This window comes from Trichechus manatus, unplaced genomic scaffold, assembly GCF_000243295.1.
Source record: "Trichechus manatus latirostris isolate Lorelei unplaced genomic scaffold, TriManLat1.0 scaffold00008, whole genome shotgun sequence".
NCBI lineage: Eukaryota > Metazoa > Chordata > Mammalia > Sirenia > Trichechidae > Trichechus > Trichechus manatus.
Window position 1 is genome coordinate 20327791 of NW_004443944.1, and position 16167 is coordinate 20343957.

Consider the following 16167-nt stretch of genomic DNA (forward strand, 5'->3'; position numbering starts at 1 on the left):
AGGTGAAGCGATGATGCTGATACATAAATGGAATTTATACAGCATATAGCCTTTTGAGCTTGTCTTTTTTTCACTTAACATAATATATTTTGGATTCAGTCATGTTGTTCCACATATCAGTAGTTTGTTATTTTATATTGCTGAGTAGTATTTCATTATACAGATATAAACCCATTGCCGTCAAGTCGATTCCAACTCATAGCGACCCTACAGACAGAGTAGAATTGCCCTACAGGGTTTCCAAGGAATGGCTGGTGGATTTGAACTGCCAACCTTTGTGTTGGCAGCTGTAGCTCTTAACCACTGTACCACAGTTTATTTTCCCATTCACTAGTTGAGGGTCATTTGGTTGTTTCTAGTTTCTGGCAATTATGAATAAATATTCTGTAAACATTCCTTTCTGGAAAAAAAAAAAAGATGAAGGTGAGAGTCCAGGGAGACCAAGGCAGCTAAAGTTCACAAGACAGAGTTCCAAGGAGGAGGGACCTGCACAGGAGGGAACCCCAGAGATCTGCAGAGGGTTCAGCAGAGTAGTGATCAGTGCCTACAAGTGAGGAAACAACCGGGGACCCGGCGTGGTGCAATGGATCGCTGTTGTGTGGCCTTTCTCGCCACGGTCTTGTAACTCCTACCCAAGTAACTGGGTGACTGTGCAAACAGGGTAATTGTGGCCCACCAAGGGGACTGGCCAGTTTTGCCATCCTGCTGGCCTTGAAATGAGCCATCCCAGAGCGGGGAAAGGGAGGACCCCACCCCCACCAAGGAAGAACAGCCAGTAGCGGGGCGTGTCCTTTGGACCCAGGATCCCTGCACTGAGAAGCTCCTGGAACCAGGAGACAGAGAGAGAGAGAGAGCCGTAACACTGAAGACAGCAAGAAGCTGATAGATTCAAACTGTCGTCCTTTTGGTTAGCAGCTGTGGCTCTTAATCACTGTGCTACCAGGGCTCCTATGTATTGTTATGAGGGCTAAAATTCCTGAAAAATTTCAGATTGGACAACGTACTCGTGAAATAAACAGCAAAGCTTCTCCCGCAGCAAATGTAGTAACAGAACAGTTAAGCCACTCTCTATATGGAATTCAGGGTAACAAAGACATGAGAAGGTGAAAGCTTATTGTTAAAGTACTTCCATAAAAGCCTGCTGGTAAGCAACGTGGACAGGCTTCTGAACCAGAAAGGCTGTGCCTGGAAGGAGCTGGGAAGGCAGGGACACAGGCCCACCCTCCTCTGGCATAACTGGGCAGAACGGTGGCCTCCTGATCACCAGACTGACTTCACTGCCCAGACAGACTGAGGGCTCTTTTGTCCTTAATGTAAGGCTACTCAAACCCAATGGATTTGCAACTTCAAACTTATAAAAGATGAAGAGATGAAGTTTTTTGTAGCAGTTTGGTTTCTCTTCATTACTGAGATTAGAAAATTATAAAATTTAAAAATAAAATTTAAAAAGAAACAAAGGTAAAACACCAGACTGTACAGACAAAAATGAAGAGGTAGAGTGGCCAGCAGGGAGGAAGGCAAAGTCTCAGGTCTTTCCTGGAGGATCCCCTACCCACTGCCCCACCAGTGACCCTGGCACCCCCAGGACGGCCGCTGCTGGGGAGAGCGGGACAGGTCATATGCTGCTGTGCCAGCGGTGGGTGGGTCCGGGGGGGGTGGGGGCGCACACTCACGCAGCATGTTTCTGGTGCAGGGGTGTCTTGTCCCGGTGCAGGGGCGTGGTGACTACCACCTTCTGGCTGCACACAGGGGTGGATGTCAGCGAGGGGCTCTCCAGCTCCAGTGTGTCCTGTTTGGTCCAGAAGTTCAGAAACTGCCAGGGAAGGGAAACAAGACAAAACAATGACCTGCATGCAGACTGAGGCCCCTGGTGGAGGGTGGGAGACCCTCGAGCCCCTCCCTCCAACATGCTTGTTCTCTGACACCGAGGTCCTCTTCTGACCTAAGAGGACCCCACCCACCAGGCACAGGGGAACATGGAAGGCAGTAACAGATAGGACAGGAGCCCACCAAGGAGGTTCACGTAGACCCCGGGTTTATCATCATCCCCTAATCCTCACTTTGGCCAGGCTGGCTGGAAGTCTGTCTTCTACCCTCATGTGCTGCTCACGGTATAGTTAAAGAAAAGAAAGTTGACTGCTTTTTCAGAATAAAACTAGCTCTTAACTGGCCCGTGAGGACACAGGGGATGGGATGATCGTAGTGGTGATGTTAAAATTTATAGAGGCCTTCTCGCGTCAGGTGTGGGGCTAAGCCCTTACTCAAACAATTCCAGTTCGTTCTCATAAACTCTCTGAGATGTAGGTACTGTTGCTATCCCTTTTTACAGATAAGGAAACTGAGGTTTAGAGAGGGATAGACTCTTGCACTGAGTCCTAGAGATGGGACTCAAGCGCCGATCTGACACCAAAGTCCGCACCCCGAAGCACTGCCTTCTCCCCGCTCCCTCCCAGAAAGAAGAGTCCTGAAGGTGCTAGAGAGCTCCACTGTCAGCTCGGAGGGCCATCTGCATCCCTGTCCGCTGCCTTGAATGGGTTCTCTGGAGCAGGTGGCCATCATGCCCCACTGCCCTGGGCTGTGGTCGGGGCCGCTCAGAGCTCCCCATCTTCCTTTCCCCGGCCAGCAAGCCTCGCTTGATGCCTCTCAGAAACCCACTCGCTATCTCAACAGATGGTGCTAGCTTCCATCCCTCTCCATCAGATGATGGGGAGGCCTCCTACAATGTGCCACCTCTGGGCCTCTCAGAAGGGAGTAGACCCAGAGCAATGAGAACCAAGGCCTCTGCCCACCTTGTTTCTCTGCGGGGACATGGGAACTCCAGAACCTGCCTCTCTCCCATCCCTTTAGTTCATCCTCCCCAAAGTACATCACCAACCTTCCCTAGAACACCCAGGGCCATACGTACCCCTACACTACACTTGAGTGCCATCAAATCAATTTCGACTCATAGCGACCCTGTATGACAGAGCAGAACTGCCCTGTAGGGTTTTCTTTGCTGTGATCTTTACACGACCAGATTGCCAAGTCTTTCTCCTGTAGAGCCACTGGGTGGGTTTGAACTGTCAACCTTTTGGTTAGTAGCTACCGCCAACCTTTTGGTTAGCAGTCGAGTGCAAGGCTCCTTAGGTTATACCTCAGGCCCATCAAGGCTTACACCTCCTACTCCTCACCACCCACTAGCCCAGCTCTGGACTTCACATTGAGCACTCCGTCTTCTTCAGTCTCTGCACCCAAGCTGATCCATAAGATCCAGCTCAGACAGCTCTCCAGGAAGCCTTGGTGCTCCTCCCCCTGACCTCTAGGAACAACAACGCCCCTCCTGGGTTCTCCTCCAACACTGAGTACACTCAAACAGCCTCCCTGGAAGCAGTACCCAGAGCACCATGAGCTTAGTAACTTAGTAACTGCTATCACCATAGACAATCCACATAGCACTCCGATTTCATTACAAGCCTGTCTCCAATACTAGCTTTCCTCTTCAAAGACAGGGCCTGTGCCATCTTCATCTTAGCTCCCCCAGTGCTAGTGCTGGCAAATCTAGCATAAAATAGGTGCTCAGTAAACTGAGCCCTTTAGTAAATCTTTATTGAGTCCTCTTCCTCCCCTTCTTTGCTCAGTTATCACCTACTATTTCCTCAACTCAAGCCATTCCTCTTCCTCATGGAACAGAAGTCTTCCTGGACCCCCAGGCTAGGTGCATTCGCAGCACCATAAGCCTTTTCCTTCATACTATCTACCACACTTATTTGGGTCTTGTTTACGAACTGGTCTTCCTACCAGAGTGTAAGCATCTTGAGGGCAGGGGCCAGGTCTGTTTTGTTCCTCCTTTGAATCCCCAAGTGGTGCAAAGAGTTAATGCACTCGGCTGCTAACCAAAAGGTTGGTGGTTCAAGACCACCCAGAGGCACCTCAGAAGAAAGGCCTGGTGATCTACTTCTGAAAATCAGCCATTGAAAACCTTAAGGACTTTTAACTGGATGTCCATCTGTAAAAAAAATAAAGGAAACAGGACCCAAACCTCACACCATACACAAAAACTAATTCAAAATGGATCAAAGACCTAAACATAAAACCCAAAACTATAAAGATCATGGAAGAAAAAATAGGGTCAACATTAGGAGCCCTAATATACAGCATAAACAGCATACAAACCATAATTAACAATACACAAACATCAGAAGGTAAGCTAGATAAATGGGATCTCCTAAAAATTAAACACTTAAGCTCATCAAAAGACTTCACCAAAAGATTAAAAAGAAAATCTAGAGACTGGGAAAAATTTTTGGCTATGACGTATTTGGCAAAGGTCTAATCTCTAAAATCTATAGGAAAATCCAACACCTCTACAATAAAAAGACAAATAATCTAATTAAAAAATGGGCAAAGGATATGAACAGACACTTCACCAAAGAAGACATTCAGGTGGCTAAAAGACACATGAGGAAACGCTTGTGATCACTAGCCACTGGAAAAATGCCAATCAAAACTACAATGAGATACCATGTCACTTCGACATTATTGGCATGAATTCAAAAAAAAAAAGAAAATAACAAATGGTGGAGAGGTTGCGGTGAGTTTGGAACTCTTACGCACTGCTGGTGGGAATGCAAAATGGTCCAACCATTTTGGAAAATGATACGGCGCTTCCTTAAAAAGCTAGAAATAGAAATACCATACGATCCAGCAATTCCACTCCTAGAAATATATCCTAGAAAAATAAGACACATCACACGATAGACATATGTACATCCATGTGCATCGCAGTATTATTCACAATAGCAAAAACATGGAAACAACCTAAGTGCCTATCAACAGATGAACTGATAAACTATGGTACATACACACAATGGAATACTATGCAGTGATAAAGAAAAATGATCAATCTGTGAAACATCTAACAACAATGGATGAATCTGGAGGGCTTTATGCTGAGTGAAATAACAAAAGGACAAAATACTGTACGAGACTACTATTATAAAAACACATGAAAAGGTTCCCACACAGTAAGAAATAATCTTTGATGGTTATGAGGGAAGGGAGGGGCAGGGAGGGAAAAACACTAACTAGATAATAGGTAAATGGTAACTTGGGTGAAGGGTAAGACAGTATACAATACTGGGGAAGTCAGCACAACATGACCAGAGCAAAGTCATAGAAACTTCACAGACATATCAAACTACCTGAGAGACCGAGCCAATGGGCTGAGGGCTGTGGGGACCATCATCTCGGGGAACATCTAGCTCAACTGGAATAGCATAGTTTCTAATGTTCTACATTCTACTTTGGTGAGTAGCATCTGGGGTCTTAAAAGCTTGTGAGCAGCCACCTAAGATACATATACTGGTCCCACCCCATCTGGAGCAAGGAGAATGAAGAAAACCAAAGATACAAGGAAAAGATCAGTCCAAAGAATTAATGGACCACAACTACCACAGCCAGACTGAGCCTAGAACTAGATGGTGTTTGGTCACACCAACAGCTCTGGCAGGGATCACAATAGAGGGTCTCGCAAAAGAACTAGATGGTGCCCAGCTGCTACCAGTGACCACCCTGACAGGGAACACAACAGAGAGTCCCTGACAGAGGAGAAAAGTGGGGTGCAGAACTCAAATTCTAGTAAAAAGACCAGACTTAATGGTCTGAGACTGAAGGGACCCCGGAAGACATAACTCCCAGACTCTCTGTTAGCCTAAAACTAAAATCATTCCCGAGGCCAACTCTTCAGACAAAGATTAGACTGGACTGTGGGACACAAAATGACACTCGTGAAGAGTGTGCTTCTTAGCTGAAGTAGATACATGAGACTAAATGGGCAGCTCCTGTCCAGAGGCAAGATGAGAAGGCAGAGAGGGTCAGGAGCTGGTTGAATGGACACAGGAAATCCGGGATGGAAAGGAGGAGTGTGCTGTCACAGTATAGGGACAGCAACTAGGGTCACATAACAATGTATGTATAAATTTTTGTATGGGAGACTAACTTGAATTGTAAACTTTCACTTAAAGCACAACAATTAAAAAAATAATAATAATAGAGGGTCTCAGGGCAGGAGAAAAATGTAGAACAAAAGTCAAATTCCACACACAAAGAAAAAGACCAGGCTTGCTAGTCTGAGAGAGACTGGAGAAACCCTGAGAGTATGGCCCCTGGATACTCTTTTAACTCAGTACTGAAGTCACTCCTAAGGTTTTCCCTTCAGCCAAAGATCAGACAGGCCTATAGGGCCAACAATAACACACAAGGGATGTGCTTCATAGTTCAATCATGTATACAACACTAATGGGCACACCAGCCCAAAAGCAAAGACAAGGCAGGAAGGGACAGGAAAACAGGATGAATGGAAACAAGGAACCTGGGGTGGAGAAGGGGAGTGCTGACACATCGAGGGATTAGGCAGCCAATGTCACAAATCAATTTGTGTATTAACTGTTTAATGAGAAACTAATTTGCTATGTAAATTTTCACCTAAATAACAATAAAAGAACGAAAATCTCATGGACTTTTTAAAATTATCCATGAGATCAAATGGACAACAGTTACCCTAAAGCACAGATAAGAAATTGGGTGGGGGGGGAGCAGTGAGACTAAATGGGAGTGGAACAACTAGAATGGAAATAATAAGAATGTTGACACAAACTGAAGAATGTAACCAGTGTCAGTGAACCTTACGTGTAGAAGTTGTCAAATGGGAATCTGTTTTGCTATGTATACATTCACCAAATACAATAAAATTTAATAAAAAACCAAAACATCCTATGGAGCACAGTCCTAGTCTGACATAGACGGGGTTGCCACGAGTCAGAAACAACTCGACGACCACTGATGGTGGTGGTGTCCCCAGCATTTAGTACAGGGCCTGGCACGCAGCAGATGCTCAGTCAATACTTGTTGAGTGGGCACACGCCTGCGTGCTAGGGCCGGTACCCAGTGAGCAGCCAGGGGTGGGCCACACACCTGGGAGGGCGAGAAGGGCAGGGTCTTAACGGGCGTGCTCTTGGGGGTGAGGCTGTTGCAGGAGTCCAGGAAGGACAGGCTGGCACTGTTCTCCGTGACGGGGGACAGAGCAACACGTCTCTTCTTCTGTCGCTTGAGCACCGAGGGTGGCGTGCCAATGCCCGAGCCCCCAACGTCGGTGCTCGGTGAGATAGGGATCAGCTCGCCCCGGCTGCTCCGGCTCAGGTCCGAGATGGTGTGGCCGTCCAGGCGGTACTCGGTCACGCTGGGTACTGGGATGACACGCTGGCTGGGCACCTGTGCTTCCTGCTGTGCCTGAGGCTGCACTGGACTAGTGCTGATACTGCCCTCTGCGGACGGCTCCTCAGGAAGGTCAAATTTACTCAGGTCGCACCAAGCATCAGGGTCCTGCCCAGAGAGAGAGAGAGGAATGATGGCAGTTACTCTATATTTCTATTAGAGTAAATATGGCATGACTCATTCACTAAAGGAAAATACACACAAGTAAACATAATCCCCCGGCCCAGGAATAACCATCATTAAGGTTTGGCTGAATTTCCTCTGAGATGCTTCTAGATCTGTTTATCTGGATTTTTAAACATAACTGAAGTCATACTGTGCCTATGGCAGCTTGCTCTGTTATTTCAAAAAATGTTTCATACAGTATTTAAGATACACAAAAAGCACAAAAAAAATAATGAAATCTCAGATAACCATTGATAAACCTAAGAAACAAAACCTCATCACTAAAACCCCATGTCCACCACCCTGAGCACATCCTCTGCCCATAGGTAGAGCACTACACGGATTTAGTATTTACCACCCCCAAGCATTTCTTTATAATTTTACCACTTATATGTGTCCCTAAATGATATATAAAAAGCCCAGGTTATGCAATGGTTAAGCACTCTTCTGCTAACTGAAAGGTCAGCGGTTCAAACCCATCCAGTAGCTCAGTGTGAGAAAAAACCTGACAATCTGCTCCCATAAACATAACAGCCAAGAAAACCCTATGGGGCAGTTCTACAGTCATGCAAGATCGCTATAAATAAAAAATTGACTTGACGGCACCTAACAACAACAAAAATGATATATAGTATTTTGCAAGTTTAAACTTTTATATAATCATTTCTATATCCTGCTTCTTTTCTCATTTAAAATTCCTGTAAAACACGAATAATAGTAGTACTTAACTCTGTAATCTGTGAGTTAAATATTAATTAAAACAGGAATAATAGTAGTACTTAACTCTGTAACCTGTGAGTTAAATATTAATTATTATTAATAAATACTAGCTGTTACGGTAAAAACCTTTCAACCTTTACAAAACAACTTCTATGGCTGTAAAATATTCCATAATATGACTATATCAGCTACTTAACTACTTCCCTTCTGTTGGACATTCCTAATTTTTCAAAATTAAAAATAACATCTTTATGAACATCTTGGATTAGAAGTCTTTTCTTGCATTTTTAGTTATTTTCTCAATATGGATTACTAGAGGTGGAAGTAGTGGGCCCAAGGCAGTGACATGCTTAGGGCCTTGACTGCCACGGCCACATCCTGGATAGGCGTCACCAGCTGTACTCCCCCCGACAGTGTGGCCTGCTTGGGCTGGGCCCACCACGGGCACTTTACATGTGGTGTTTCCAATCCCCACAACCCCATCACTAGGGAAGTGTGATTTTCCCCCTTTCACATCAAAGACCTGAGTCTCGGAGGGGCAACCTGCCCCAGGTCACTGAGCAGTCCCGAGTCATTCTTAGGTCTTCCCACCTTTATCCAGTAAATCACAACCCAGGCCAAAAGGTTCTGAGGATGGAAGGTACCACTTCAGTCCTTGGTGGGCTGGTCTTGAGTACGTCCAGACCCCAAGGGTGATTTCTGGTCCTTGGGACATGCAGGAGCCTGGGCAAGTTCCCTCCTAAAGGTGGAGGCCAGCTCAGGGGCAATGCTGACCCCAGGCTGACACTCCCAGCAGCAAATCTCACTGCAGGGAGGCCCCAGAAGTGACGGAGGCCAATAGGGCCAAAAATATACCCTACCAGGACTCGAGCAGAGGCTGCAGGGCAGGGAAAGCAGCCAGTAGAACTTCTGCAAATGCTTTCATTCCCCCAAGAGCTGCTGGAGGTAATCATGGAAAGAACCTGAGCTTACAGCTAGATATATCTGGGTCTGACTCCTGCCACTGTCACTTACCAGCTGTGTGCCTTTAAACAAGTGTCCTAACCTCTCTGAGCCTGAGATTTCCTCACGGTGATGAGCCCACCACTCACTTCACAGGGCTTTTAAGAGGCAAACTGAGGGCACGCGTTAGGTAGCAAATAATAGGCCTAGCACACAGTAGGCACTCAATAAAAGTGAGCTCCCTCCTATCCCCTTCTCTGTGCCTGCCAAGCAGAGGGAAATACAGACCAGTCTGAGGATGGAGATATGTAACACCATGAAGCCAACACTGCCAGGTACAGAGCGGGCCCCACTCACCTGGACACTGCCCCTAGAGCCCAAAGCAGGGACGGTGCACAGCGGCCTTGAAGCCACTTGCTGAACAGATGGATGAACACATCACACGTACTCTGAAATTTCTCAGAGGTGAAATTTCACTGCAGACGGGCCCTGCCAGTTGGTCTAGTCCCAGCTGCTGGGGGCAAGTGGTGAGACCAAGTCCTAGAGGGTCTGAGCAGATGGTGCCCCCTGGAGATCACATCACTCAACCCCTCACTAGGCAGGAGCACAGAACAATGGTCAAGACCACCAGCCTGCTCACTGTGTGACCTTGGGTACACTGCTCCACCTCTGAGTCCCAGACCCATCACAAATGAAGGACACACCTCACAGGGCTGCTCTAAGGCTGGACGTGGAGCTCAGTGTCTGGCATTTAGCAGATGCACAATAAACAGCTTCATTATTCTTAGCAAGGAGAGGGGCAGCTGAGACGGAGGTGAACGTGGGGGCCCCCCTCTGAACCCCACCGGCCCTGGTCACCTGCCTCCTGCCCATCACCCCCTGTAGCCCACTCCACACCCAGGCCTGGCTGATGCGGCTATAATGGGGGATTATCATGCCAGGTGCAGTCCCCCTCAAAGGGCTCTCTCCACACTCAAATCTCCAGACCAAGCCCTAGCCTCAAACCCAGCACTCCCCAGACCCCTCTCCGGAGCAACCCAACAATCTATGGTGCCACCGACACCACACTCTCCCATGCTATATTCTGTCTCAACGCTCCTGCCTGTAAGTCATCCTTGAGGACTCAATGTGGGTGCCACCTCCTTCGGGACGCTTCCCACCCACCCAGTGCGGCACAGCATGAGTCGCTGCCTCTCCGCACAGCCCTGCCACTCACAGTGGGAGTTCCCTGAGGGCAGGGACCACAACACTCCCAGTGTCCCCAGCCCCGCACTCAGGGCCAGGCACGCAGCATCAACTCAGTAAATAGTGGCAGGATGGTGGCATGAATGGAAGGATGCACACTGTCATGGATTAAACTGTGTCCCCCAAAGATGTGTGTCAACTTGACTAGGCCATGATTCCCAGTATTGTATGGTTGTCCTCCATTTTGTGATCTAATTGTCCTCCATTTTGTGATCTGATGTAATTACCCTCCATTTTGTGAAGCATTGTAAATCCCAACCTCTATATATTGGTGGGAGCCTTGGGGGCGCAGAGATTAAGAGCTATGGCTGTTAACCAAAAGGTAGGCAGTTCAAATCCACCAGCTGCTCCTTAGAAACCCTATGGAGCAGTTCTACTCTGTCCTATAGGGTAACTGAGTTGGAATCAACTCAATGGCAACAGATTTGGTTTTTATATGTTGGTGAGGCAGGATCAGTGTGGGGTGTATCTTGAGTTCACAGCCTTACAAGAGTGTATGACTCAAGTAACTATCCTTACGTAAGTCACACCCTTGCTTGAGTCGCACTTTTTATCTTACAAGAGGTAAGAGAGAAGCAAGCAGAAAGGAGAGGGACCTCAATATCACCAAGAAAGAAGAGCCAGGAGTGGAGTTCATCCTTCGGACCCAGGGGCCTGACAACCTCCTAGACCCAGGTGAATAATGATACCAAGACACATGGAGATCTCCAAGGAACACTGGGCCCACAGATGTTGACAGGAGACAAAGACCCTCCCCCAGAGCTGACAGAGAGAAAGCCTTCCCCTAGTTGGTGCCCTGAATTCGGACATCTAGCCCTATGTCAGAATCGACTTGACGGCAACGGGTTTTTTTTAAACTGTGAGAGAAGAAATTTGTTTGTTAAAGCCACCCACTACGGTATTTCTGTTACAGCAGCACTAGTTAACTAAGACACACACCCGTGACGGAAGCACTCTCGCAGTGAAGTGCTCTGACCAACATTACCGACTCGATTAAGTCCAGGGCTTCCGAGAGGCTGGATGACCCAACAGCTGGGCTGAGGAGGTTGGCGGCCTCCACCACCCACTTGTAGGGCAGGCTCATTTCAGGAGGCGAGCCCTCCTGGTCCTCACGCTTGGGGAATTCATCCAAGGGCTCTGGTGTCCACACTCCATCTGGCTCGGCAGGGACAGCCTCCTGCTCCTGCAATGTGGTAGCTGCCACGGCCTCCTCCTCACTGCTTTCCTCTTCCTTTATGACGGGGGGCACCGGAGGCCAGCTGGTCACAAGACTTCCCTGTTGGACACAAGTGCATACCATTTAGTTTTTTGTTATGAGATATATAACATGCAGTAGAAGTCTTTGGGTGGTGAGAATGGTTAATGCATTTGGCTGCTAACCAAAAGGCTGGAAGTAGAGGCATCTTGGAAGGAATGCCTGGCAATCTACTTCTGAAAAGTCAGCCACTGAAAACCCTATAGAGCACAATTCTACCCTGATACACATGGGTTACCATCAGTCAGAGCTGACAGCAATTGGTTTATTCTAGCCAGAAACATATAACCTAAATCTAACAATAAGGAAACTCAAATAAACCCAAACTGAGACATTCTATAAAACTGGCCTGAATGCTTAAAAAATATCAATATTGTGAAAGAGTATGAAAGACCGATAAACTAGTCCAGATACGAGTGGTCTAAAGAGATAGATATGATGACTAAATGCAATTCTGACCTGGACTGGACCCTCGACAGGAAAAAGTGGAATATGGACTGTAAATTAAAGTCCTGAAGCAATGTTAAAAACCAAACCAAATCTGGTGCTGTCAAGTCAATGCCAACTCTTAGTGACCCTACAGGACAGAGAAGAACTGCCCCATTGGGTCTCCAAGCAGTGCCTGGTGGATGCAAACTGCCGACTTTTTGGTTAGCAGCTGTAGCTCTTAACCACTACGCCACCAGGGTTTTGGTTAAAGCAGTGTTAAATTCCCCGAATTTGGTATAACAGACCTGTGGTTGTGTAAGTGAGCGCCCTTAACCTTAAAAAATGCAGACTGAAGTATTAAGGGGTCAGGAGGGACAATGTTTGCAACCTCCTCTCAAATGGCTCAAATGAAAAAGCAACATGCATATACAAAGAGAAAGATAAAGCAAATCTGGAAAAATGTTAAAAATGGATAAATCTGGTAACGGGTAAACAAATAGGGGTTCTTTGTACTATTCTTGCAACTTCTCTGCACGTTTAAAATTATTTCAAAATGAAGTCTGAAAAATGAGTGTATACTACTTTTGTGACAGAAAAAAGATAGGAAAATCTTCCACAGCAATAGCTCTCCTGACAGAAAACGGGAAACAAGCTTGGCACGCCAGCCTGATGGACCACAGCACAGCCATGGGAATGGCACATGTGACTAACACAGGTCACACCCAGAGTGCAGACAGGGATCCTGGGTTAGGGGCAGAATGGTGCCAGGGAATGAGCCTGGGCTCTGGGCTCAGACCACGCTCTGCCATTTCCTGGGGTGTGAGCTGAGCAAGCTGCATAGCTTCTGAGTTTTGGCATCCCTGCCTACAAAAGGAGGACACTAAGGCTTACTGAAGGAGCCCTGGTGGCACAATGTACCCCGCTCAGCTGCTGACTGAAAGGGTGGTGATTCAAACCCACCAGCCGCTCTGCGGGAGAAAAGACCCGGCAATCTGCGCCCATAATCCCTATGGGGCAGTTCTACTGTTATATATAGGGTCATTATGAGTTGGAATCAACTCGACAGCACACATCAACAAGGCTGACGGTGCAGGGATGTTACATAAATCAGCAATGATGTGCAAAGTAGCCAGTCTAAGCGGGAGCTCTTACTGTTACTGCCGTCAAGTGAACAGAATGAAGATGGGCTGTGATAGAAGCAAAAGAAAGGACAAAAGGTGAACATATTTGATTATTTAAAAGTTCTAACTGCTATAATTGGGGTGGGGGTGGGGGTGTCATACACACTATATAAAAGCTACCAACATGGAATGTAAAATGGTACAGACACTTTAGAAAACAATTAGGCAGTTTCTTATTGGTGTATGACCCAGTAATCCCACTTACTCCCAGACCTAAGGGAAATGAAAAAACTTAGGTTCACGCAAAAACCCTATGTTTATAGTGGCTTTATTTGTGATTACTAGCTGGAAACAAGCCAATGTCCCTCAACTGGTGAACAGATGGAATACTACTTAGCAAAAATAGGAACAAACTACTGATATACCTGACAACACGCATGAATCTCAAATGCATTATACTGAGTGAGAAACTACACAAAAAAGTATTCTGTGTGATTCCATTTATGGGACTTTCTTGCAAAGACAAAACTATATAGAGACAGAAAACAGGTTAAGTGGTTGCCAGGGGCTGAGGATGGGTTGAGGTTGATTACGAATGGGCACAGAGGAATGTGGAGGATGATGAAAATGTTCAATATCATGATTGTGGTGATGTTTACATGACTATACTCATGTGTCAAAACTCACAGACCTGTCCACTAAAAGGGGTGATTTCCCTGCATGTAAATTATACCTTTATAAAACAAAGCGAGAGAAAAAGCTACCAACAAACTAAGAAAAAGCTGTTACTACATGATAAAATGGTCATATCCTTAATATATAAGCTTATAAATCAATAAGAAAAAGGACAAACCGAAAGAAAAAGGCAAAGGCAAATTGCTGTAGTGGATGCCACTTCCAATAAATTAAGGAAAAAAGTTAACCACACTCATAGTCAAAGAAATGAACATCAAAACAATGATATTGCATTTACTGCTGATAAAATTGGCAAAAATACTTTTTAGATCATCAAAGCTATTACTGACATTGGTGTGGGGAAAAAAGGCAGTGCCATACATTGCTGATAGAGGGATAAAACTACGTGAGTGGCATTTGGCAATGCTTATAAAAATGTCAAATGCCCACACTATTGGATGCAGCCTCCACATCTATAAAATTAACCCACCCGTACAAATGAACAAAGAATTTGAACAATCGTGTTCTTAGCAGCATTGATCGTGATGGTGACAGAAGTTTGCCAGTGAAGAATGATTTCATGAGAGGTTCAAGAATGGTAGAGGTCTGTACACACCTAACAACATGGAAAGACAGATTAAGTGGGAACAGGAAGTTGCAAGACAGCAAGATACAACATAATATCATTTTTAGAATCATTATCCTTAGTAATAAATATTGGCAAATACATTAAACAATGCTTCTCACTGGAAGTTGAGATGAAAGGGCTCAGACTTCTATACTGTTCGATTCTGTGAAGTCTGTTACTTTTTACAGTGACCATGTATTACTTCTGAAGAACAGAAAAAGAAAAATCTCTAACAGTAAGCATTGACCAGTGAGTGTGGAAAATAGGGGTGGTCCCATGCACACATTAACAGGCACAACTTTCCTGACAGGCAACCTAGCAAAGCGCATTAAGAGTTTTTAAAAATATGTCTATTCCACAAACAACCTGCTAACTCAGAACAGAAGTCATTCCTGAAGTCCACCTTTCAGCCAAAGATCAGACAGGCCTATAAAACAAACAATAACACAACGAGGAACATGCTTCTAAGTACGAGACCAAATGGGCAACACATGCCCAAAAGCAAAAAGAAGAACGCAGAAAGGGACAGGAAAACTGGATGAATGGACGCAGAAAACCAGGGGTATAAAGGGAAAGGGGGAGTGCTGACACACTGCAGGGATTGAAACCAACGTCACAAAACAATTTGTGTATAAATTTTTGAATGAGAAACTAATTTGCGCAGAAAACTTTCACCTAAAACACAATACACTTTTTAAAAAGATTTGTCTATTCACCTCTAGAAATTTCTCAAGAAATAAGTAAGCAAAGGAGCAATGACTTAGCTGCAAGGATAATCATCAAAGCTATGTTTCTGATGAGATAAAAATTGGCAATAACCTTGGTACTATCAGTAAGGAGCTAGGTAAATAAATCAACAGCACAACAGAACCATTAAATGATGCTGGAGAGGAACTAGTAAGGTTCAAACCACCACAATGAACTGACCTCCCTGCTCAGGGACAAGTCTGAGGCTCGTCTCAGCCCAGCTTGGCCAACACTCCAGATGCTATGACAAAGCGAATGGGATCAGAGGGATGAAAGCAAAGTCAGTAAACACAGCTGACTTTCAGCAAGGTAGGAATTCCAGAGACTGAAGGTCTGTCCAGTCTGCCATATCCTGAAAGACCTCCTCCCCATATTTGCTAATGCCCACCATCTCTCTTTGCAGAATGGATGCTTTTTATTCAATTAGAAGTAAAAGGCTTAAAAACTCTTACTTAGATCTGCAAGAAACTATTAGAAATAGACTTCTCTGGTGAGGTGACACATGGGGAATGGGGAAATAGAGGAAGAAATCGTTCTACTTTTCATTTTATACCTTTCCCTACTATTTGAATTTACTACCCCACAGACATATTCTTATCAGGTAACCAAGAGATACTCTCTAAAGCTGAAAAAATCAAGAAATAGAGGCAAATACATTATATAATGTTACGGCAGGACACTATGGAAGAACTGGAGCTTTGAAAAAGTGATATCTAGCAAGCAAGAAGAAGGAAAGGAGAACATTAAAAAAAATTATTAAGAACAGAATTTCAAACTCTCATGGACTCCAAACTTCCTGGAGCCATGGAGGCTGGATAAACCCCTGAAACTACTGCCCTGAGATAATCTTTAAACCTTAAACCAAAAATATCCCCTGAAGTCATCTTAAAACCAAACAATAGTTTAGCTTAACTAGTAAAAAAAAGTCAGCCTTGAGCATTGAGCTCTTTTAAGATCTACCTATACGGGATTAAACTGAACCTTAGGGG

At 45.4% G+C, this 16167-nt stretch overlaps 1 protein-coding gene across 2 annotated transcripts in view; it reads right to left on the reverse strand.

Moving 5' to 3' along the window:
- MYBL2 (MYB proto-oncogene like 2) overlaps positions 1-16167 on the reverse strand; it is a 48230-nt gene that overhangs the window by 7930 nt on the left and 24133 nt on the right. For both annotated transcript variants that reach the window (XM_004370333.2, XM_004370334.2), the window contains 3 exons: positions 11309-11599; positions 6952-7359; positions 1674-1813 (listed from right to left, as the gene is read on the reverse strand). In XM_004370333.2, the coding sequence (XP_004370390.1) occupies positions 1674-1813; positions 6952-7359; positions 11309-11599 (839 nt within the window). The remainder of the gene's footprint in view (positions 1-1673; positions 1814-6951; positions 7360-11308; positions 11600-16167) is intronic.